Below are 23,928 nucleotides of genomic sequence, written 5' to 3'. Positions count from 1 at the left end.
AAGAGTTAGAAAAAGTATCTTAACACATTAACACATTAGAACATTAGTCACATTACAGTATACAATAAACAACAGGTAGGCAAATGTTTTCTGTAAGGGCCAGATAGTTAAGATTTTAGGCTTTGTGGGCTACAAAGTCTCTCCAGCAACTATTTCATTCTGTTGTAACACAAAAGCAGTCATAAGATAATTAAAGAATGACCATGATTGTGTTCGGATAAAATTTTATTTATGGACACTGAAATTTGAATTTTATTTTACTTTTCATGTGACGTATTCTTTTTTTTTTTTTAATCCATTTAAAAATGTAAAATAAAATTATTAGCCCGCAGGCCATGGCAACCAGGCAGTGGACTGGATTTGGCCCACAGATAACATTTGCTCAATGGGCTGTATTTGGCAATCCACTTACATTGGCTTTTTTATACATTACGCAAGATGCTTAGAAATTATAGGTTCAGGGTCTAGAGACTTGAGACTTTCACTTTCTGTATGTCTCATTTTAAAACTTATACAAGACACAATCTCTACTTTTTAGAAAACAGATTCACATGAGAAAAAATAACTTAGGAAAAAACATACAATTCTCTAGTAAAAAAAAGTACATAAAACCAATTGCTTTTCTTTAAAACATAATTTGGAAAAATGTAAAATTAAAGATTAAAATTTTTCCTATGCATAATTTTTATTTATGTATATAAATTAATATGCATAGATTTGGTACATAATTTTTAGTTTTACTTTAGAAAAAAAAAAGACAATGAGGAATAAGCTTATAAATTTTTCAGTCCCTTTTATAAAAGTATCAACTGAAGCAGAGATCACTTGCATGTACAGCCATCAACTCTGAAAACAACATGAATTATATCTAGGAATTAAAATCTACCCAGATAAATTCCAGCTGTCTTTTTAAAAACATACACAATTACATCTACTGTGGCATCTATAATTTGGGACAATTTTCAAAAGCAAAATCCTCCTTCCATAATATAAGAAAAAGAATCTTTCCATAGTCATCATCCAGTATAAAAAAGTTCACAGTCTGATTTACCTTGATAAAGGTAAATGATTCACTGTTGCATCTGCAGGGATTATTTTCATCCTCAGTAGTTACTAAGCACAAAATAAATTTAGCATGAACTTTCATCTGTTTGTGTTTTCCAAAGCAAGGTACAAAAACCAAGAAAAAGTAAGGTACAGGATGTATTAAATTGGCAAAAGTCCATGAACTTAAAAGAAAAAAAGAACTGAATATAAAATGTTTGCCAACTTCATCCTTTCTAATTTTTCAACAGCTTCAAGTATTGAGACCTAATTGTTTTCTTGAGCCTATCCATAATGAATGTAACTCAATCATATTTTAACATTCCGCAGTGCCATCTTTTGTTCGGTGCTTTGTTTTGCGACGTATAAGATCATTTCTTCCAACTTCAATCATCTGTGCTTCCCAGGATTTCATTTCATTATCATAACGAATTTTATCATCTTTAGCAAGCTGAATATATACCTGAGGAAATATTAAAATGATTTCTTTAGAGCAGAATTTTTGCAATTAATTTCTGGAATGTCTCCACATATATTCTAGATATTACATTACTGCTGTACATGCATAAAGGGTAAGAGAAAAAATGCTTTTGTGAACTAATCTAAGAAAAAGGTAAGAGAGAAAGATTTTCTAAGTAACGTTATTATAATTTAGGGCTTGGGTGCAGAAAAGGATAGAGGAGGGGTGTGATCACCACTACGTACATAGTGGACACTCTAAATTCATGAGTGACTATAAATTTAAATATAAATTTTATTATCAGGCAAAAACTACCAAGAAAGAAAACCCCAAATATTTCTAAGAATATAAAAATAATTTTTAAAATAATTTTTAAAATATGTTAACTGTGTTGTTATTAGTAATATAAGGTAGTTTTCACATTAAAAAAAAAGTTTTGCTCTAAGATATTTCCTCACTGACATTTGAGATTAAAGACTATACAACTTACTTGCTTTTGAGAACTAGACAGATTTTTCCAGTTTTCATTTACAGTCTTCAGTTTTGCCTATAAAACAACATATGGATATGGGGATTTCAGTGATTAAAGATTTTGGTTTTTTAAAAACTATTTCAAAACCAAAAACTCAGGTATACAGAGTTAAAGGAAAGTCTCATCAATTCTTAACATATTTTCTCTTTAAACTATTAACTGTTAAAATTTACAAAAATAAATTGAATAAAGGTACTTATCCTATTTTGATTGCAGATATATACATATAAACAACACAAAATGTTTATAAATTCATTTTCTTTCTTGTACATTCCATGATATTGACTACATACATCCTGTTGTACAACCATCAGACAGTTTCCAAATTATTCTACCACCACCACTAATGGAAACTCAGTGCACCCTAAGCAATAACTTCCCCTTTCAACCTCCCTCCCACTTCTGGTAATCATGAATAAATTTTGGTCTCAATACACTTGCCTGTTTCAGACAAGTGAGCTCACAAAATATTCATCCATTTCTGACTGATTTATTTCACACAGCATAATGTTTTCAAAGTCCGTCCATGTGTTGCATGTATCAGGACTTCATTTCTCTTTATAGCTGAGTAATATTCCATTCAGTATATATACATTTTGTTTATTCATTCACCTGCAGATGGATATTCAGATTGTTTCCACTTTTTGACTACTGTGCTGCAATGAACACTGGTGTACAAGTTTCTGTTTTGAGTTCCTGCCTTTAATTCTTTTGGGTATATGCCTAGGATTGGAATCGCGGGGTCACACAGTAGTTCTACGTTTAGTATGTTGATGAGCTGTCAAATTGTTTTCCACAGTAGCTGTACTATTTTCTATTCCCACCAGTAATAATAAAGGGTTACAATTTCTCCAAATCCTTGTCAATACCTCTTATTTTCTATTTCGCTTTTATCACAGCCATCCTTATGAAGGTAAAGTGGTATCTCAATATGGTGTGGATGTCTGTCTCCCTAATGACACCAAACATCTTTTCATGTGCTTGCTGGCCACTTGTATATTTTCCTTGGTGATATTTCTATTTAAGTCTTCTGCCCATTTTTGACAAAATCCAAACACTGAACAAGCTAGGAATAGAAGGGATGATCCTCAGTCTGATAAAAGGTATTTATGAAAAACCCACAGCTAACATCATGTTCAATGGAGAAGGACTTGCCTGTTTCATACAAGTGGGCTCATAAAATATTCATCCATTTCTGACTGATTTATTTCACACAGCATGTTTTCAAAGTTCGTCCATGTGTTGCATGTATTAGGACTTCATTTCTCTTTATAAGTGACTAATATCCCATTCAGTATATACACATTTTGTTTAGTCATTCTTTTGCCCATTTTTTGATATATATAGGTTATCTCTTTAATTTCCTGACAAAAGTCCTTTGATGTACAAGTTTTTAATTTTTATGAATCGAATTTGTCTTTTGCTGCTTGTGTTTTTGGTGTCATATCCAAGAGTCCACTATTGAAAACTAGGTTCCAAAGCATTACCTTTGTTTTCTACTAGGAGTTTTATAGTTTTAATTCTCACATTTACATCCTTAATCTTTATATTAAAGAGACTGCTCTTTCCCCAATGAACAGACTTAACACTCATGTTAAAAATCAACTGACCACAGATGTATGAGTTTATTTCTGAACTTTCAAATCTATTCCACTGGTATATCGTAATACCATTATCAGCCTGTTTTGATTACTCAAGCTTTATAGAATGTTTGGAACTCAGGAAGGATGAGTCTTCCTACTTTATTCTTCTTTTTCAAGATTGCTTTGGCTTGCCATTCCATATAAATCTGTAGAATGGCTTTTCCATCTCTGCAAAGGCAGCTGCTAAATTTTGATAGGGACTGTACTGAATCTATAGATTGCTTTTAGTAGTAATGACATAGTAACACTATTAAGTCTTTCAATCCATTTACATGGAATGCCCTTCCACTTATTTAGGTCTTCTTTACTTTTAGTAATGTTTTAATAATTTTAGTGTAAAAAAAATCTTTCACCTTCCTGGTTAAATTTATTCCTAGATTTTTATTCTTTTAGATGCTACTGTAAATGGAACTGTTTTCTTAATTTCCTTCTCAGAATGCTCTCTGCCAATGTGTAGAAACCCAACTGATTTTTATTTTTGACCTTGTACCCTGCCACTGTGCTAAACTCATTTATTAGCTGTGGTATCTTTCTGTGTATCTAGGATTATGTAATCTGAAAACAAATAGTTTTCTTCCTCCTTCCCAATTTGAGTATCTTCTCTTTTTTTGCCTAATTGCCCTGGCTAGGACTTCCAGCATAATGTTACATAGCAGTGGTGAGAACAGGCATGGCTTGTTTTATTTCTGATATTAAAAGGAAAGTGCTCAGGCCTTCTCCATTGAACATGATATTAGCTGTGGGTTTTTCATAAATACCATTTATCAGACTGAGGATCATCTCTTCTATTCCTAGCTTGTTCAGTGTTTGGATTCTGTCAAATGGCTCTTCCTTATCAATTGAGATGACCATATGGTTCGTTTCCTTTGTTCTATTAAGGTGGTGTATTACACTGATTGCTTTTCTAATGTTGACCCAATCTTATATTTTTGGGATAAATCTCATTTGATCAAGGTGTATAACGTTCTTAACATGCCTTTGGACTTGGTTTGCTACTATTCTGTGAAGGATTTTTGCATCTATATTCATGAGGGATATTGGTCTGTAGTTTTCTTTTCCTGTGGTATTGTTTTTCTGGTTTCGGTGTTAGGGTTAATTCTAGCCTCTATGTGAGTTAGGAAGTATTCCTTCTTATTTTTGGAGAAATTCAAGAAGGACTGGAATTTCTTCTATAAATGTTTGATACTAAACATTTCAGTGAACCCTAACATAATCTTTAAGCCTTAAACAAAAAATATACCTTGAAATCTTTTTAAAATCAGATAATAGTTTAGCTCAACAAGGAAAGAATGCCTGCCTTGAGCACTGTGATCTTTTAAGGTCTAGCTATATGAGATCAAACTGACAACAGCAACTTGAAAGATTATATAAAAATCCTAGGTGGTTGTGAGTTTATATTAATAGGAAAGAAACAAGTTGGAAAAGAAGATGAGAATGGTTGCACACCTCAAGGAATGTAATCAATGTCACTGAAGTGTACATGCAGAAATTGTTGGTATTCTGCTGTGTATATTAACAACAAAAATAAAATAAATTATTATTATTATTTTTTTAATAAAAAAATTTAATGAAGCCACCTGTTCTTTATTGTGAAGTTTCTATTGATTTAATCTCTTCATTTGTTATGGGTCAGTTGAGTCAATGTACAAAGTTTCTTCTTAAGTCAATTAAAGAAAATTTATGTACTTCTAGGAATGTATCCATTTCCTCCAAATTATCTAATTATTGGCATATAATGATTTATATTATTTTTGTATGATCTTTTTAATTTCTGTAGGGTAAGTTGTAATGTCCCCACTTTCATTTCTAATTTTAGATATTATATCTTCTTTCTTTGTCAATCTAAGAGTTTGTGAATTGTATTGATCTCTTCAAAACACCAATTTCTGGTTTCTCTGATTCTCTTTAATGTTTTTCTATTCTTTATCTCTGCTCCTTCTATCAGGTAACTTTGGGCTTTGTTAGCTCTTTTTTCTCTAGTTCCTTTAAGGCGTAAAATTCCACTACTTGTGTATCAGTTTGTTGTACTGTGGTGGCTTGCATGTTGTTGTCAGGCTGGAGACTATGCCACCGGTATTTCAAATAGCAGCAGGTTCACCCACAGTAGGCAGGTTTCAGTGTGGCTTCCAGACTAAGACAGACTCAAAGAAGAAAGAGGCCATCCACTTCTCAAATTGGCCAGTGAAAACCTTATGAATAGCACTGAAATATTGTTTGATACAGTGCCAGAAGACGAACCCCTCAAGTCAGAAGGCATTCAAAATATGACTAGGGAACAGCTGCCTCCTCAGAGTAGAGTCGATATTAATGACATGGATGGAGTAAAACTTTGGGGACCCATCTGCTGATGTGGCATGTGTCAAAATGGGAAGAAACAGCTACAAGCATTCATTAATAATCAGAACATGGAATGTATAAAGTATGAATCTAGGAAAATTAGAAGCTGTCAAAAATGAAATGAAATGCATAAAGATCAATATCCTAGGCATTAGTGAGCTAAAATGGACTGTTTTTGGCCATTCTAAATCAGACAAGCCCATGGCCCATAATGCTGGGAATGACAAACTGAAGAGGAATGGTATGGCATTCAGTGTCACAAAGAATGTTTCAAGATCTATTCTGAAGAACAATGCTGTCTGTGATAGGATAATATACACCTACAAGGAAGACCAGTTAATACTACTATTAGTCATATTTATGCACCAACCACCAAAGCCAAAGATGAGGAAACTGAAGATTTTTACTAACTTTCGCAGTCTGAAATTGACCAAACATGCAATCAAGATGTGTTGATTATTACTGGTAATCGGAACGCAAAAGTTGGAAACATAAAAAGAATCACCGGCAGTTGGAATATAGGGCCTTGGTGACAGAAATGGTGCTGGAGATCGCATGACAGAATTTTGCAAGGCCAATAACTTATCCTTGCAAATACCTTTTTTCAACAATATAAACAGCAGCTAAACACATGGACCTGGACAGATGGTATACACAAGAGTTAGACCGACTACATCTGTGAAGAGGAGACAAACAAGCTCAGTATCTTCAGCCAAAACAAGGCCAGGAGCTGAATGGGGAACCGACAATCAACTGCTCATATGGAAATTCAAGTTGAAGCTAAAGACAATTAAAACTAGTACTCAAGAGCCAAAATATGGCCTTGATAATATCCCAACCTGAATTCAGAGATCATCTGGAATAGATTTGACACACTGAATCCCAATGACCAAAAATCAGACTAATTGTTGGATGACATCAAGAACATCATACATGAAGAAAGCAAAAGGTCATTAAAAAGATAGGAAAGGAAGAAAAGATCAAAATGAATGTCAGAAGAGACTCTGAAACTTGCTCTTGAACAGGGAGTAGCTAAAGGAAATGGAAGAAATGACAAAAGAGCTGAACAGAACATTTCAAAGAGCAGCTCAAAAAGTGAATTATTATAAGGCAATGTACAAAGACCAGGAGTTAGAAAACCAAAAGGGAAGACACATTTGGCATTTCTCAAGCTGAAAGAAGTGAAGAAAAAAATTCAAGCCTCAGGTTGCAATACTGAAAGATTCTAATGGGCAAAATACTGAATGATGCTAGAAGCATCAAAAGATGATGGAAGGAACACACAGTCACTGTACCAAAAAGAACTGGTTGATGACCAACTACTTCACGAGGTGGTATATGATCAAGAACCAATGATACTGAAGAAGGAAGTCGATGCTGCACTGAATGGACTGGTGAAAAACAAGGGTCCAGGAATACTCACTGAGATGATTCAATGAACAGATGCAGTGCTGGAGCACTACTCATCTACACCAACTAATCTGGAAGACAGCTACCTGCCCAACTGATTGGAAGAGTTCTATATTATGCCCACTCCAATGAAAGGTGATCAACAAAATGTGAAAATTATCAAACAATATCATTAATATTACATGCAAGTAAACTTCTGCTTAAGATAATCTGAAAATGGTTGCAGCAATGTATTGCAGGGAACTTCCAGAAATGCAAGCTGGATTCAGAAGGGGATGCAGAATGCAGGATAATACTGCTGATGTCAGACGGATTTTGGCTGAAAGCAAAGAATACCAGGAAGATGTTTACCTGTGTTTTATTGATTATACAAAGGCATTCGACTGTGTGGATCATAACAAATGATGTATAGCATTGTAAAAGGAATTAGACTGTGTGGATCATAACAAATGATGTATAAGCAATGCAAAGAATAAGAAGTCCAGAATACTTACCGCTCATGAGGAACAAGTACGTAGACCAGGAGGCTGCTGTTCAAAAAGAACAAGGGGCTACTGCATGCTTTAAAACCAGGAGGGGAGTGTGTCAGAGTTATGTCTTTTCACCATATTTATTCAATCTGTATGCTGAGCAAATAATCTGAGTCCGTACTGATACTGCCTCAGAAACCAAGGAGGGGTCGCTATGAGTCAGGTCTGACTTGACAGCACATAACAACAACAACAGCAAGACAAGAGTTTCCAGATTGAAAGACTGATCTAGTACCTAATGGATGTCATCAGCCCCACACCAAATACAACAAGGAACACAGCTTTCAGGGAGGAGGAGAAAAAAGAAACCAGATCATGTTCAAAAGATCAAAATTCATAATAGCTTTACACTTCTCAAAAGAAATACACAAAGCCAGAAGAAAAGCAGCATTTTTTTTTTTAAATTCTGAAGGAACATGTTTTCCAGCATATAGCATTCTATGCCTAGTTAAATTATCAAACAAATAGGATAAAAACACTTCAGACATGAAAAAATTAATCTCCCATGCATTCTTACTGGGGAAGATGCTGTATCAGAATGAGACTAATCCAAGAAAAACAGAAGCATGGCACAACGATGGCAATGAAGGAAGATCCCATAATGTTAGCTTTGCACTAACCATAGATGGCAATGGCCAAATTGGAACAAATCAGAGGCTGCAGACTGAAATTTATAGGATAGTTAACGAAACTTTAAGAACTCTGGTGGCGTAGTGCCTAAGGCATTTGACTGCTAACCAGAAGGCTGGCAGTTCAAACCCACCAGCCACTCCTTGGAAGGAAGATTGGTCAATTAACTTTTGAAGCAATACTGCCTCAGAAACCCAAGGAGGGGTTGCTATGGGTCAGATCTCATGGCAGTGAGGTTTTTTTAATGAAACTTTGGTGGTTCAAACCCACCAGCTGCTCCATGGGAGAAAGATGAGGCAGTGTGCACCTGTAAAAATTTACAGCCCTAGAAACCCTATGAAGCAGTTCTATTCTGTCCTATAGGGTTGCTGTGAGTCAAAATTGACTTGATGGCAGGGGTTTGGTTTCGTTTTAATGCATCTAAATGTATTGAAAACTGACAGTGTGTGGTTAAGTTACTAACTACAAAGAAGACTAAGCAAGCAACAATCTAAGAACTTAAGGGAATCTAAGAAGTTTTGCAAGAAGGGAAAAACAACCATACCACATGACATAGCTCAGCTGTGTACAAGCTGCCATCCAGTTATCTGACTCATGATTATCCTCTATGTGTCAGAGCAGAATTGTGATTTTTTTTTGGAAGTAGGTCACTAAACCTTTCTTTCGAAGCAGTCTCAAACCTCAAACCTTTTGGTAAGCAGCTGAATGCATTAACTCTATGCACCACTTAGAAGTCTCAGGCATGAATAGGGTTTACATACGTATCATATCGTCAACAGCGAACATTAATCTAATCAAAACTACAGTAACTATTGTGACAGGGGATGGTAAAGGCACATTTGAACAGTGGAATAAGAGAGTTACATATCCATCTTAAATAGTGTAAGTCAGTAATACATGATGCCTAAAACTGAAAAAAATCACGAGGTAACTATGAATGTTTTTTAGATAAATGGAGGAAAATATTATAAGAACCAACTAAAACAGCATGTGTTTGCTTCTGAAGAAGGGGATATGGCAGACTAGTAAAAACTGTTCTTTCAAGCCTTAGATAATGAGTCTTTAAATTATGAGGATGTATAATCAATATTTTTTTAAATAAATAAATATAGTAATATTACATTTGAATTTCCAGGGATCTCCCTAGGTGATTCCAAGGTGCAGCCCATCAGTTTAAAAGTACTAATCTAGGATATTGTAGCACATAACCTCCTTAACAACAACAACAACCTCCTTCTACTGATACTAAAATGAATCCAAGGAAAGTTAGGGACATAGTTGGGGAACTTTGGCAATGGGGAAAGCCAAAGAGCAATACTATTTACAAAGCATTCTTAGACAAGTAATCTTTTTGCTTTAATAAGATGAATTTCATAGAAATCGAAGCAATCCAAATAAATAAATACTAAGCAAATTCCAACTTAAGATGGGCATGCACTTCAGTAACATAGGTCCATATAAATTAAATTTAAAAAGGAGCTCTGGTAGCATAGTGCTTAAGGTACTTAACTGCTAACCAGAAGGCTGGTTGTTCAAACCCACCAGCCACTCCTCAGAAGGAAGGTTGGGCAATCTACTTCCATAGTGATACTGCCTTGGAAACCCAAGGAGGGGTCGCTATGAGTTGGGTCCAACTTGACGGCACATAACAACAACAACAACAACAACAGAGGAGTAAACCAGACAAAGTACATAGATGCCACAGGCATCTATTAGTTATCTATTGAAAGAGATTTGTGAAACGAACTACAAATACAAAACAAACCAAAATGCTAAAAACATTAATCTCAGATTGACAGGGTTAGAGATCTAAATATCCACGTCTTTTATCATATCATCTAAAAGGAAAATACGATTACCAATTTAAAGATTCCAAGAAGGAAAGATTAAGCCACAACAGTGACTGCCAAGCTTTTCTTTCTGACACATTCATACTATGGCATTGCCACGCTGTGGTGTAGTAAATTACATGGTATGGCTTTTCTAGCCATAGTGTTTTTAACTCCCACTTTGCCACGAGCAACTGGGTAGCTGATTGTAAAAGTTATCCACCTAGTGTACTTCTGTTGGAGCAGCACAAAGCAATCTTCTGGGAAGTTTAATCTCTCTCAGGTGTATAGTATTCTGATGCTAGGATTGGTTGGTTTTGGCCACTCTGCCAGGTTCATAAAGGAGCCCTTGGAGAGGCAGAGAAAGAGTCTCTCTGACTGCTGGCTGAGAAAGAAGTGATGCTGACAGAGACACGCTGCTGAGAGAGATGTGAGAAACATGCACTGCTGAGAGAGAGACGTGCTACTGAGAGTGACTGTCGGCTAAGAGATGGCAGGCTGAGACTGAGCACATTTCTGAACTTGAATTGTACCCTGTTGCTTCTCTAATAAATTCCATAATCTGTGAGTTCTATGTGGCCACTGCAGCGAATTATTGAACCCAGCAGAGAGGTGGTGGGTGCCACAGGAGGAACGGCTAGTGTCAAAGTAAGAGGTCTGGAGGGTGGTGGCATGTCTGGCCTCATAGGAGCAGGCATTAGGCTGCTGATGGTGATCCTGTCCTCCTCTTGTGTAGTTGGAGGTCAGAAGATGCTGCCTCCTTGCCCCTTTAGCACATGTGTAACACATTACTATGGGCACAATCAAAATTTTATTAAAGGATGAAACACTAAGGAATAGATTGTACTTAATACCCAGTACAAAATGGTCATCCCCAGTAACAATAAAACAATAATAGCTGAATTAGAAAAGTTTTGTGAAGAATTTTAATGTTCCATAACTCTGGAAATTTTACGTAAGTTTTTTAATTATAAAAATGTTGATAATATATACATTCACAGCTACCTATCCAAATTAATTGTATGTGGTTAAGAAATAAAATATTTTTCTCTAAAACAGAGCATAAGAGGGCCCCACCTAGAATTTAATTTCTGTAACTCACTATTTTTCTTTACCACCTGTTATGACATGGTGCCTTTACAACTTTCTGATAATCTATAAATTTAAAAACAAATACAGTTTTGTTTTACCTGTGATGAAGCATCCTTAGCTTCTTGGAAACTTTCAGATATAAAAATGTTGTAAGCTGAGCGCGGTCTTTTTGGTTTTCCAAGCATTGTTAATTCCTGAATAACAAAAATAGAACAATCAGATATGGTTTTGTCAATTATGTCTACAAGACATAATTTTAATTACAGAAACTTTATTTATGACTATGCATTACAGAATATTTCTTAAAGGGAATACTATGATCTTATATAAAATATAATATCTTAAGGTCAGAATTTCTTCGTAACACTAGGATTTGAAAACTATAATAGTTTCTTAAGAGTTCTCTAGTGCTGCTACAACAGAAATACCAGAAGTGGATGGCTTTAACAAACATCTTACAGTTTAAGGAGGTTAGAAGTCTGATTCAGAATGCTGGCTCTAGGGGCAGATTAGGCTAGAAGTCAGAGTTCACAGTGCCAGCTCTAGAGGCTGGGTGGAGACCAGCTGACCCTGGGCTTCAGCAATGCCTTCCAGGCTCAATGGAGCAAGCTGGAGGCTTCTCCTGATTCATGCAGCTGCTAAGGCTGAAGCAGACTGCTGGCTTAACAGGCTGTGAAGGTACCAATTCCAAGACTGGCAGGCACAGCAGGCAGTATAGCAGACTACTGGCTCAAGTCCAAGAACTGGAAATGAAGACTGAACCAAATGCAGGATCCTTTCTATGTCTAGACCACACCACTAAGGCAAGTCTCCTTTAACTGACTAATTGCTCACAGCAGATTCCACCAAGGAAGTGATTCTACCAAGGAGGTGATTCTACCAAGGAGGTCATTCCACCAAGTCCAATCTCATCATGGGAAATAATTATATCCAGCTGCCAAGCCACGCAAAAATCACAGTCCAGGCACATTGACACACCACCTTATCTACCACAAATAGATTTTATATATTAGATTGTACAGATTTATACAAAAACATTTACTTCATATATTTATTTCACTTGACTGCTAACCAGAAGGCTGGCGGTTCAAACCCACCAGCCACTCCTCGGAAGGAAGGTTGGGCAATCCTACTTCTGTAATGATACTGCCTTGGAAACCCAAGGAGGGGTCGCCATGAGTCGGGGCCGACTCAATGGCACATAACAACAACAACAACAACATTTATTTTTATAGTCACCATGAATTAGGATTTTTTACCTATTGCCACTAAGCAGATTCTGATTCCTAACGTATTACACAGTAAAACTACTCCATAGGATTTTCTTGGCTATAATCTTTACAGAAGGATCCCTGGTAGCACAAATTGTTAAGAGATCTTAAACTTACGGAAAGGTTGGCAGTTCAAATCCACCCAACAGCTCCACAGAAGAAAGAGCTGATAATCTGTTCAATATTGATTACAGCCAAGAAAACTCTATGGGGCAGTACTACTGTCACACGGGATCACTCTGAGTCAAAATCAACCCATCAGCACCTAACAACAACAACTACCCTTCCAGAAGCAGATTGCCACGTCCTTCACAGTGCCACTGGTGGGTTCAAACTACCAAATTTTAAGATAGCAGAAGAGCACAAACTGCATGCCATCCAGGGACCTTATGAACTGAATAACCAAATACGTATTTACCAAATCTTTTCTGAAAGATAAAACTATCACTATCAAGTTTTATTCTTAAAGGATATTACTATCCACTTGGTTAAATCATTACATGAGACTCCCACATCAACTCATGAATAATCTCTCATCCCATTCCCTTCCCAGCATGTCCGTCAACCTTTAAACCATAATGTTGTTGCTGTTATGTGCCATCAAGTCAGACCCAACTCACAGCAACCCCTCCTTGGGTTTCCGAGATGGTATCACTACGGAAGTAGACTGCCCAACCTTCCTTCCGAGGAGTGGCTGGTGAGTTTGAACAGCCAGCCTTCTGGTTAGCAGTCAAGTGTCTTAGGCACTATGCTACCAGAGCTCGTGTTAAATTTGTTTTTACTAGGTACCAAAAGGAAGAAAAAAATATTGAAAAGAATACTGTTTTGGTTACCTAGTACCACTCTGACAGGAATATACCACAAATGGGATGGCTTGAACAAATGGTTTATTCTTACAATTTGGAGGCTTTAAGTCCAAGTTCAAAATGCTAGGCTCTAGGGGCTAAGTGAAAGCCCCTCAACCTTGGGCTTCAACTCTTCTTCCTGCTCCCAGCCCACTGAAGCTGGAGGCTTTTCTTCACTCAGACAGCTGTTGGCTGCCAAGACTGACAAGCCCAAGGTTGACAAGTAAAAGGGCACAGTCCCGATGGCCTTAACAAACAGGAGTTTATTCTTAAAATTTGGAGGCTTTAAGTCCAAGTTCAAGGTGCCAGGCTCTCGGGGCTGGGTGAAAGCCCCTCAACCTTTGGGTCCACTCTGCCTCCTGCTCCCAGGCCACTAGAGCTAGAGGCATTTCTTCACTCAGACAGCTGTTGGCTGCTGAGGCTGAGAAGCCCCAAGGCTGACAAGTAAAAAGGCACAGTCCCGATGTTACCAATCCACACAGCAGGCCATTAACTTAAATCCACTGTAAGTCCCAAGGTCAGCAGAGCATAGCAGGATGCCGAGCAATGACACAGCTACATGCAGGGTCCAAGTGTGCCAAAAGCTAAAGACCATTCTCAAAGCTTTTCTTTATATACAGGAAGCAGACCACATACCCAAGGCATCTACTCAGCTGCTCCCAGTAGATTCCACCATGGAGCTGATCACCAGTCTCATCATGGGGAATACTACATCCAGCCGCCCAGCCACTCAACCAGGCCTAGCCAAGTTGACATACAAACATAACCATCACAGAATGCAAAGAGAAACTCCTTTTATCTGCCCCACTCCTCATTTCTGGTTCTCTCAACTCAGCACTGGCTGGGAACATTAAGGAGGAAGAGGCCCTATTACTCACTCTTCTAGCTCCCTTTTATTAATTGGATCAGCAATTCTTAGGTCACTACCACTGACCTGACACTGGCTGTCTTCAATCCTGATGCTAGGACATTAGGATCTGGGAGCGGTATCTTATTATCTCTTTTACAAGGCTGGTATTAACTCTGATGACCATTTTATATAATATATGGACTAGACTAGCAAGCTGACCATCTCACAACTAATACTGTTTCTATTGAAAACAATGCAATTTATTTGGATTAGTAGCTTGTTATTGTTATTAGGTGCTACGAGTTGTTTCTGACTCATGGTGTGCCCATGTAATACAGTAGAACTGCTCCACAGGGTTTTCTTGATTATAATCTTTACAGGAGCACATGGCCAGGTCTTTCTCCTGTGGAGCTGCAAGGTGGGTTGGAACCACCTTCCTTTCAGTTACCATAGAGTGCTTAACTGTTTGCACCACTAAGGATCCTTATTAACCTTAACCTGCTACAACATGGATATCTTAAATTTGGTTACATCCAAAAGTAGCAACAAGAGTGCTTAAGGCAGGCTCAATGGCAGTCGTTCTAACAGCAGATGTAAGAAACTATCCTATTTTTGTCTAACTGGAATACATTTAATGATTTTCTACCAAACATCTATACATATTATCAAAATAAGAGAAACCTACCTATACTCAAAATTATACAAATTTCAGTTCACTGCCAAAGGAAAAGAACATTTCAATGATACTCACTCTCTTTTTTATTAATGCTTTCCTTTTTAAACGTTTTTGCTGGATTTCTTTTTCCATACATATGATCTGACTTGGAGTTAGCTGTTCTTGAATTCTTTTTATCTCTTCTCTGTATGCCTGCCAGTCTGCCCTGTAAGCGTCTTCATACGTCTATAAATAAAAATAAAAATAAACTATCAACAAACCATTGTTGGGAAATTTAACACAGCAAAACTGCTAGAGAAAGACAACTGCAGAGCTTGAAATAGATTAAACCACCAGATAGAAAAATGTGCTCTAGGATCATATGTGTATGCATAAAAACCATGCATTTTTCATATGCATGCTAAACAAGGTGAGAGTCTAGTAATCAGCCTCCAATTTCAAGTTGCTGCTAATCATTCACCTTCATTCTCAAAATCCATATTTTCATCATTTACATGGATCAAAAGATATAAAGTTCCTTTGAAGAAAACAGATGTTAGAAAGAAGTCTGGGTCATCCAGTCCTTTAAAAGACATTACAATTGTCCCTAAATAGAGGTCAGCAAAGTTGAAAACCTATACAACCACAGACCAACAGAACAGAATTGAGAATCCAAAGATAAAACAACTCATCTATGGTTAACTGATTTTTAAAAAGGATGCTAAGTCCATTGAATGGATAAAGAGTCTCATCAATACACAGTGTTGCGAAAATGCATTTTCTTCTAAGAATTTTATAGTTTTAGTTTGCACACTTAGGTCCTTAGTCCATTTTGAATTTGTTTTTGTGTGATGTAAGGCATAGATCCTGTTTCATTTTTCTGCATGGAATACAATTTTCACAACACTGTCAGGTCTAGCTTTTAACATAACATGGTAACAAAAGCACAAACAGCAAAAGACAAAAAAAAAAGTCCTCATAAAAATAAAAAACTGTTATTAATCAAAAGGCTTGACTAAAACAGTGAAAAGACAAGATACCATGTGAGAGAATATCTTCAGAAACCACATCTGATAAAAATCTAATAAAACAAAATATACATAAAACTTTAACACCCAAGACTACCCAATCATAAGATGGGCACAGGATCTGCACAGGTATTTCACTGAAGAGATTTATCAAGTGGCCACCAAACACATGAAAAGATGCTCAGTGTCATTAGCCATCAGAGATGTAAAAAAACCACAATGAGATACCATTTCACTCCCACTAGGATGACTAAAATCTTAAAAAAAGAAGAAAGGAAAGTAACAAATATTGGTGAAGATATGGGGAATCTTCATTGCTGATGGGAATATAAAATGGTACAGCTGCTGTGGAAAAGTGTGGCAGTTCCATTTTAAGGAAAAATAGAACTACCGTATGACTCAGCAATTCCACTTAGGTAGAGACCCAAGTCTTCAAAACAGAGATTCAGAGACTTGTACACCCATGTTCAGTGCAGCACTATTTACAATAACCAAAAGATGGAAACTACCAGTAGTACAGTGAATTACTTAACATGGCCATTTAGCCATAGTTTTTGTAACTCCCACCAAATGACTGGGGGGAATATGCAAATGTGAGGTGCTTGTGGCCCACCAAGGGGATTAGACAGCTTATTAATAATATAAATGAGGTACATGGCACCCCTGTGGGAGTGGGACCGGGACCATGCAATTAAGGTGTATGGAACCCTAACATGGGTATTGGTCAGTTCTGCCATCTCACTAGGCTTAAATGAGCCATCTCTAAGGTGAAAAGGAAGTGCTCACTACCATCAAGAAAGAAGAACCAGGAGTGAAGCTCATTCTTGGTCCCAAGATCCCTGCTGCTGGACCTCCTCAACCCAGGAGACAGAGACAGAGCTTTAACATTTTGCTGAGATGAGGAGGGATGGCAAGCAGCAGCAGAGAAACAGCAGCAACAGAATCAACAGACTGCAAGAGACATAGTGACGGGCCTCCCAGCCCATGGAGCAAGAAAGATGAATGCCTCTGGACAAGAGTTTGCTGGCAAAGTGGGGTGCCTCTCTGGGCATTTGTGGGCCACAGCTTTCAATATTTGCCCGAGCAGGGCAGAGACTTAGACCAGAGAGAAGCGTACCTGTGACAGGGCTAAGAAGCTGTCCTGACTGAAGAACTCTATCCTGCCTTGTTTCTAATCGTGAATTGTAACCTGTTACATCCCTAGTAAATCCCATAATCATGACTACTGTCTATGAGTTCTGTGTGGCCACTGCAACAAATTATCAAGCCCAGAAAAGAAACAGAGTGCTGTTGGGAGGGACAGTTGGTGTCAGAATTGGTAAAAAGGACAGAGGGTGGTGGCACATCTGATCCTCTGCCTCAAAGGAATCAGCTTTGGGCTGTTGATCTTGGTCCTCCTACCACTTTCTGAAGTTGGAGGTCAGACATTGCCAACCCCACACCCTTTTCACACAACCCAAATGCTATCAATAAATGAATACATGCACGCACTGCCTTCAAGCCAAATCTGACTCATAGCAACCCCTCCTTGGATTTCCAAGGCAGTGTCTCTATGGAAGTAGACTGCCGAACCTTCCTTCCAGGGAGTGGCTGGTGTGTTTGAACCGCCAGCCTTCTGGTTAGCAGTCATATGCCTTAGGCACTATGCCACCAGAGCTCCCAACAGATGAATAGACAAACAAAATGTGGTACATAAATACATATGATGGAATACTACTCAGCCAATATATGCTACCATATAGACAGAACATGAAGAAATTATGCTCAGTGAAATAAGTCAATCATAAAAGGACAAATATTTTATGACTTCATTTATATAAAATGACGAGAAAAGACAAATGTATAGTGACCAAAGTTTATCAGTGGTTACCAGTGGTAGGAGAAAGGGGGAAAGGGCAAGGGGGTTATTATTGCTCATGGAGTACCGAGTTTTGGTTTATGGTGATGGAAAAATCGTATTAAAGGTAGGTTTGAACAGCCAAATACAATAAGCGCCGTAAGTTATACACCTGTAAAAAGGTGAACTGGCAAAAATTATGTGCTAGGAATACTTATGATGACGGAAAAAAAAAAAAAAAAAAGAGCTCCAACTGAGGCTACCTATGTAAAACATAATCTCTTGGGATGTGGTTCCTTGGTTTGGAGGTTTAGGGTCATAGTTTCATGGGACATCTTAGTTACCTGGCTGAATAACATTTTTATTGCTTCTGTTCTACCTTCTCTTTCGTTGCACAGTGCCTAGGGTCTTAAAAGCTTGCAAACAGCCATCCAAGGCACAACAATTGTTCTGTTTGCCTACAGCATCAAAGGAAGATGGAGAGTCAGCATAAGAGGAGGAAATGGAACGTGTGGCCAATTGCTGCCATGAACAAATGCCTCCTTTGCCATGAGACCACAAGACGGTACCTGGCTGCCATTACTAAACATTTTGATCAAAGATTCTATAGAAGAATCTTGATCAGAAAGGGGGAAATGCAGACCAGAATTTTAAATTCTCATGGACTTGACTTCTTAGGCCCATGACGGTTGAAGGAACCCCTGAAACTACTGCCCTGAGATCATCTTTAAACCTTAAACCAAAAAATATCCCAAAGTCTTCTCAAAAACAAACAATAGTTTAGCTTAATTAGTAAAAAAAAAAAAGTCAGCGTTGAGCATTATGCTCTTTTAAGAACTACCTGAGATGAAATCGTCAATAGCAACTCAAAAGATCAGAAACTTTAGGGGCCAATGGATTTGTTATTGGGGAAAGAACTCAGAAATGAAAAGTGAGAATGGTTGTACCTCAAAAAATTTAATTAACGTCACTGAACTGTACATGCAGAAACAATAGAATCGATGTATGTTTTGCTAAATGTATCCTCAACAGTAACAACTATAAATAAATAAAATTTGGAAAAAAGAAAAAGAAAACCTACGTGCTTACTTTTTTCTCTGAATCAGGAAGTTCCCTCCATATCTGGGCAATTTTCTTAATTAGTTCTGAATTTCTCGCTTCTATGGATTAGGAAAAAAAGTCACAATTTTACCTGCTTCAAGATTAATTTCTAAAGACTTCCAGAAAAACATAATTCATTAGCTCTACAAGTTATATTAAAGATATTTCTACACTACACACCACATAATACAATGATTTAACTTTTTATTATCCAGCTAATTTAAACATTATGAACATTTTTTCCAAGTCACTTATCTAATGATTGAGAAATATATCACACACTACCAGAAAGTCTCCTGAAATTGATTACAAGTTCAAGTAGCAGATAATCAATTATTTAGGTGTTTAGTTTCTATTTTAATGAAGCATTTTTAAAGTCAGGAATTATTAAGTTTATAAAATCTTATTAAACAATAAAATATAGTCAGGATTCGTGTATCACTACCTTGTACTTCAATTTCTGAAATACCATTGAAAACATGAAATTACTCTAAAATCAACCCATAACTTCCCTTCCCTACCTCAAGTCTTAACTAGCTGGAGTTTGAGTAACAAACCATTTGCTAGTCCCAACTCTTACATTTTACAAAACATGAATGAATACTTAGGCATGTCTCTTAAATGAATTCTTTATATCCATAATGTGAGAATTTTTATTATGGCTCATTAGATTTTCACAAGTGCTCTATGATTATTTAGTGATTATCTTTACTACTATGTTCCAAAATAAAGGTTCCACAGCCTTGCTAGGGATTCAACAAACATCTGGTAATCTTTTTCAAGAAATTCAAGAAAAGAATTTATTTTCCATGGAAAAGCTCTTAAATTAACAGTAATTTGCAAAGAGTTTTACAGTTTAAACACTTTTCCACAAATTATTCCACGCAACTTCATTAATAATTCCCTGATGCAGAAGAGAGCTAAGCAAGAAATAAAACAATTCACCAGTGATCCTCTCGTTCAATAGCCATTAGGCCCAAAACTCAGGTTTTCATTCTCTTCACAGGGTGCTTTCCACTCTATATGCTATTTTAAAAATATTTTTATTATTTCTCATTTATATTTAAAGCATTTCTACCTGGCATAAAGTATTATGCTTTTTATTTTACAGACCATCAAACAAAGAATGAGTAAACGATTTATTTCTATTTCTGCATTCACTGGTTGCTTTGTTAAATGCAAATCAGGTTTGCGGTTTAAATGCTTAGCGTCCGTTTTATTTGTACATCAGAGAAGAGCAACAATCCTCCAAACTCCTTACCTGGGTTCTGAGCTTTAAATATGGGTAACTGTTCTGTAGAGAATCGAAGGTATGAGCTCAAAGGCTTCTTTGGATAACCACTCAATGTGGATGAAAACCATCTCGGTACGCACATAAAACTGCACACACATAAAAAAATTAATGTTAGGTTATTTGCCTCTAATTATATGTATATAAACACAGATTCCAAATAAGGTATCATTAAGATGCTATCTAACATGGTCAACAAAAATGTCTGATTTAAAATCCTGTCCTAACCAGGGGGAAACTCTAAACTGAATTTCAAGCAATTACGCCCTACAAAGTAAAGGAAAACACATACTCTCCAGTTACCGGGTCCTGCGCCTCAACGCCCAGATGGTGGCGCGACATTCTCGGCGCGACTTCGCAGAGAACACTGAACAAGTCCTCAGGGAATGGACCCTGGGAAAACGTGGGTGAAGGAGGGGCGGAAGACGGAAGGAAGCAAGGCACAGGGTACTAATGGAGAAAGGCCTGATTTCAAAGCCACTGTCCTTGGCAAGATCGAGGTCTGAATTCAAGGACAAGGATGAAACTGACGCTCTTAGAAGGGGCAGAAAGTGGACGGAAGTGTCCACACTGCAGCCCTGGGACGTCGCCGGCCCTGCCACCTACTGAGGCGCAGAAGAGCGGTCCTACCTGAACGGAAAGCACAGTCGATTTCCACAGCCCGCGCACAGCTCTGCTCCGGACTTGCCCAGAGCACTCAGCACGCCCCACACGCCCCGGAGAAGCGCCATCGGACTTGCGGACAACTCAGAGAGCGGGCTTCAATCTCGTAGAGTCTCCTGGCACGATAAAACAACCCCAACAGTGACAATTCCTGCCCGCGTGGGACCCTCCGGAGTTTGTTATCATGCCCGCCACTCGCGAAGCACTATGGGAACCCAGTTAACTTCCGGTTGAGAAACGGGGGAGGGGGAGAGCAGCGAATCAGCGCAGGCGCTGTAGCGACTCCCCGGTGGGCGGGACTGCAAAGACAGGGGTGGAACCCAAGGGATGGTCAAGGAAAATGACAGCCCGGCTTGCCTTCGGAGGCCGTGGCCTCCAGAGGGCGCTACAGAGCCTCCTTTGCCCCTGGACCACAGTTTTCGGTTCACAATAGGGCGGATGTCTGACTGCTGGAGGGGACGCGGCCGCCTCACCACGACCCGGCACTAACTGGCGTATGGTGGTGATGACCCGAAGGACTAATACGTAACACTTTTACAAGGAGGATACTGGGTAGCTGTGCAGTCCGCACTATCCTGTAGACAAGGTGGCAGGTGCTGCGCGTCTGCGGAATCTCAATTCAAAGATACTGCGTAAACCGTTTAGAGCGGCGGATGAGTGGGAACGAGATTTTACTAGCCGTCTGAAGCCTGAAGTTCTACTCCCAGAACTGGCATTAAGATCTTGACCCAGAAGATTCCCTTTATAAAATTCAGTTTCTCCCTCTGCAAATGAGTGGTGGACTACATCAAAGCTTTCCCAGCCTAAGCACTAAGAGTGTGGGTACAGGTATTGATGTGATTTTGATACCGCATTTATTTTACTGGAAAAGAATTCTTCTTCTTGCTAGGTGCTGTATGTACAACAGAACAAAACACTGTCTGGTCCTGTGCCAGCCTCACAATCCTTGCTATACCTAAACACATTGTTGCAGCCACTGTGCCAATCCATCTCCTTGAGGGCCTTCCCCTTTTTCATTGACCCTCCACTTTACCAAGCATGATATCCTTCTCCAGAGAATGGTCCCTTTTGACAACATGACCAAAGTAGGTGAGATGAAGTCTGGCCATTCTCACTTCCAAGGAGCATTCTGGCTGCACTTCTTCCAGGGCAAATTTGTTAGTTCTGGCAGTCCATGGTACTTTCAGCATTCTTTGCCAACACCACAACTCAAAAGCATCAACTCTTCTTCAGTCTTCCTTACTCACTGTCTCACTTTCACATGCACATGAAGCAACTGAAAACACCATGGCTTGGGTTAGGTGCACTTTAGTCTTCAAAGAGACATCTTTGTTTTTCCTTCAGCACTTTAAAGAGGTCTTTTGCGACAGATTTTCCCAGTGCAATACAACATCTGCTTCTTTGACTGCTGCTTCTATGGATGCTGATTGTGGATCCAAGTAATATGGAATCCTTGACATCTTCAATCTTTTCTCCATTTACCATGATGCTGCTTATTGGTCCAGTTGTGAGGATTTTTGTTTTCTTCATGTTGAGGTGTAATCCATAGTGCAGAGTGTAGTCTTTAGTCTTCATCAGTCAATTCTTCAAATTATTTTCACTTTCAGCAAGCAAAGTTGTGTCGTCTGCACATCAAAGGTTGTTAATGAGTCTTCCTCCAATCCTGATACTGCTTTCCACTTCATATAGTTTGGCTTCTTAGATCATTTGCTCAGCTTATAGTGTCTTAATACTTCGTATTTTATTTTTCTTAGAATTATGTAATATAAAGACCCTTAGTTATTTAGTGCTGCTATAATAAATTCAAATGGATAGCTTTAACAAACAAATTTATTTTCTCACAGGATAAGAGGCCACAGTCCAAATTCAGTGTGTTTGCTCTAGAGAAGTGTTTCTCTGTTGGCTCTGTTCTTTCCTTTCAACATCTGCGAGCCCGGGGTTCCCTGGAGATCTCCTTTTGTCTTGACATCAATCTTTCCCTGGATCTAGGAGGTTCCCAGCACAAGGGCCCTGGGTCCAAAGGACAGGCTCCACTCCCACCTCCTCTTTCTTGGTGGTAGTAGGTCCCTCCTTCTCTGCTCCTTTCTCTCTCCTTCCTGTCTCTTGTAAGACAAAAGGTGATGCAGGCCATACACCAGAGAAACTCCTCTTACATTGGATCAGGGCTGTGACCTGAGTAAGGGTGTTGCATCCCACATTAATCCCCTTACAATCGGCTGCTTACATCATATTACATCATGGGGGGATGGTTACATCATTACATAGCTATCAAACCACTGAGAATCATGGCTCAGCCAAGTTGACACATGTTTTTTGGGGACACAATTCAATCCATGACAGACCCCATACACTTTTTTTTTTTTTTTCCATTAAGCAACGTGTTAGTCACCAAAGCTTCTTCAGTTCACGCAATGTGCTGTCATTTTCTGGGCACGCTATGGCACAAAAAAGATTGAGAAGTCATTCAAGGTCCCTTGCAGCTTTTAAGGGAGCTCTGGTGGCATAGTGCCTAAGGCATTTGACTGCTAACCAGAAGGCTGGTGGTTCACACCCACCAGCCCCTCCTCGGAAGGAAGGTTGGGCAATCTACTCCACAGAAACCCAAGGAGGGGTCGTTATGAGTCGGATCCAATTCGACGGCAATGAGTTTCATTTTGTGTGCAGCTTTTAAACTGTGGTTATTTCAAAGATAACCAACTCCTGAGATATTTGTTCCTCTGTTGCATAGCTGTCATTGTTAGGAAATTTTACCAATGTTAAAAAATATTGTTGTTGTTGTTGTGTTGTTATGTGCCGTCGAGTCGGCCCCGACTCATAGCGACCCCTCCTTGGGTTTCCGAGGCAGTATCACTACGGAAGTAGGATTGCCCAACCTTCCTT

General features: G+C 38.4%; 1 protein-coding gene across 1 annotated transcript; it reads right to left on the bottom strand.

The window, feature by feature from the left end:
* Positions 1-1,360: 1,360 nt before the first annotated feature.
* TFAM (transcription factor A, mitochondrial) lies at positions 1,361-21,116 on the bottom strand. The gene is made up of 7 exons (XM_007959382.1): positions 21,016-21,116; positions 20,356-20,474; positions 19,083-19,153; positions 15,225-15,374; positions 11,606-11,701; positions 1,995-2,051; positions 1,361-1,507 (listed from the first exon to the last, which is right to left on the bottom strand). Exons 1-7 carry the CDS (start codon positions 21,114-21,116, stop codon positions 1,361-1,363), a joined length of 741 nt encoding a protein of 246 aa, XP_007957573.1.
* Between the last annotated feature and the right edge of the window lie 2,812 nt (positions 21,117-23,928).

This window comes from Orycteropus afer, unplaced genomic scaffold (assembly GCF_000298275.1).
Source record: "Orycteropus afer afer isolate SDZICR_OR568_19922 unplaced genomic scaffold, OryAfe1.0 scaffold00016, whole genome shotgun sequence".
Taxonomy (NCBI): domain Eukaryota; kingdom Metazoa; phylum Chordata; class Mammalia; order Tubulidentata; family Orycteropodidae; genus Orycteropus; species Orycteropus afer.
This window is presented reverse-complemented; position numbering and strand designations above follow the sequence as displayed.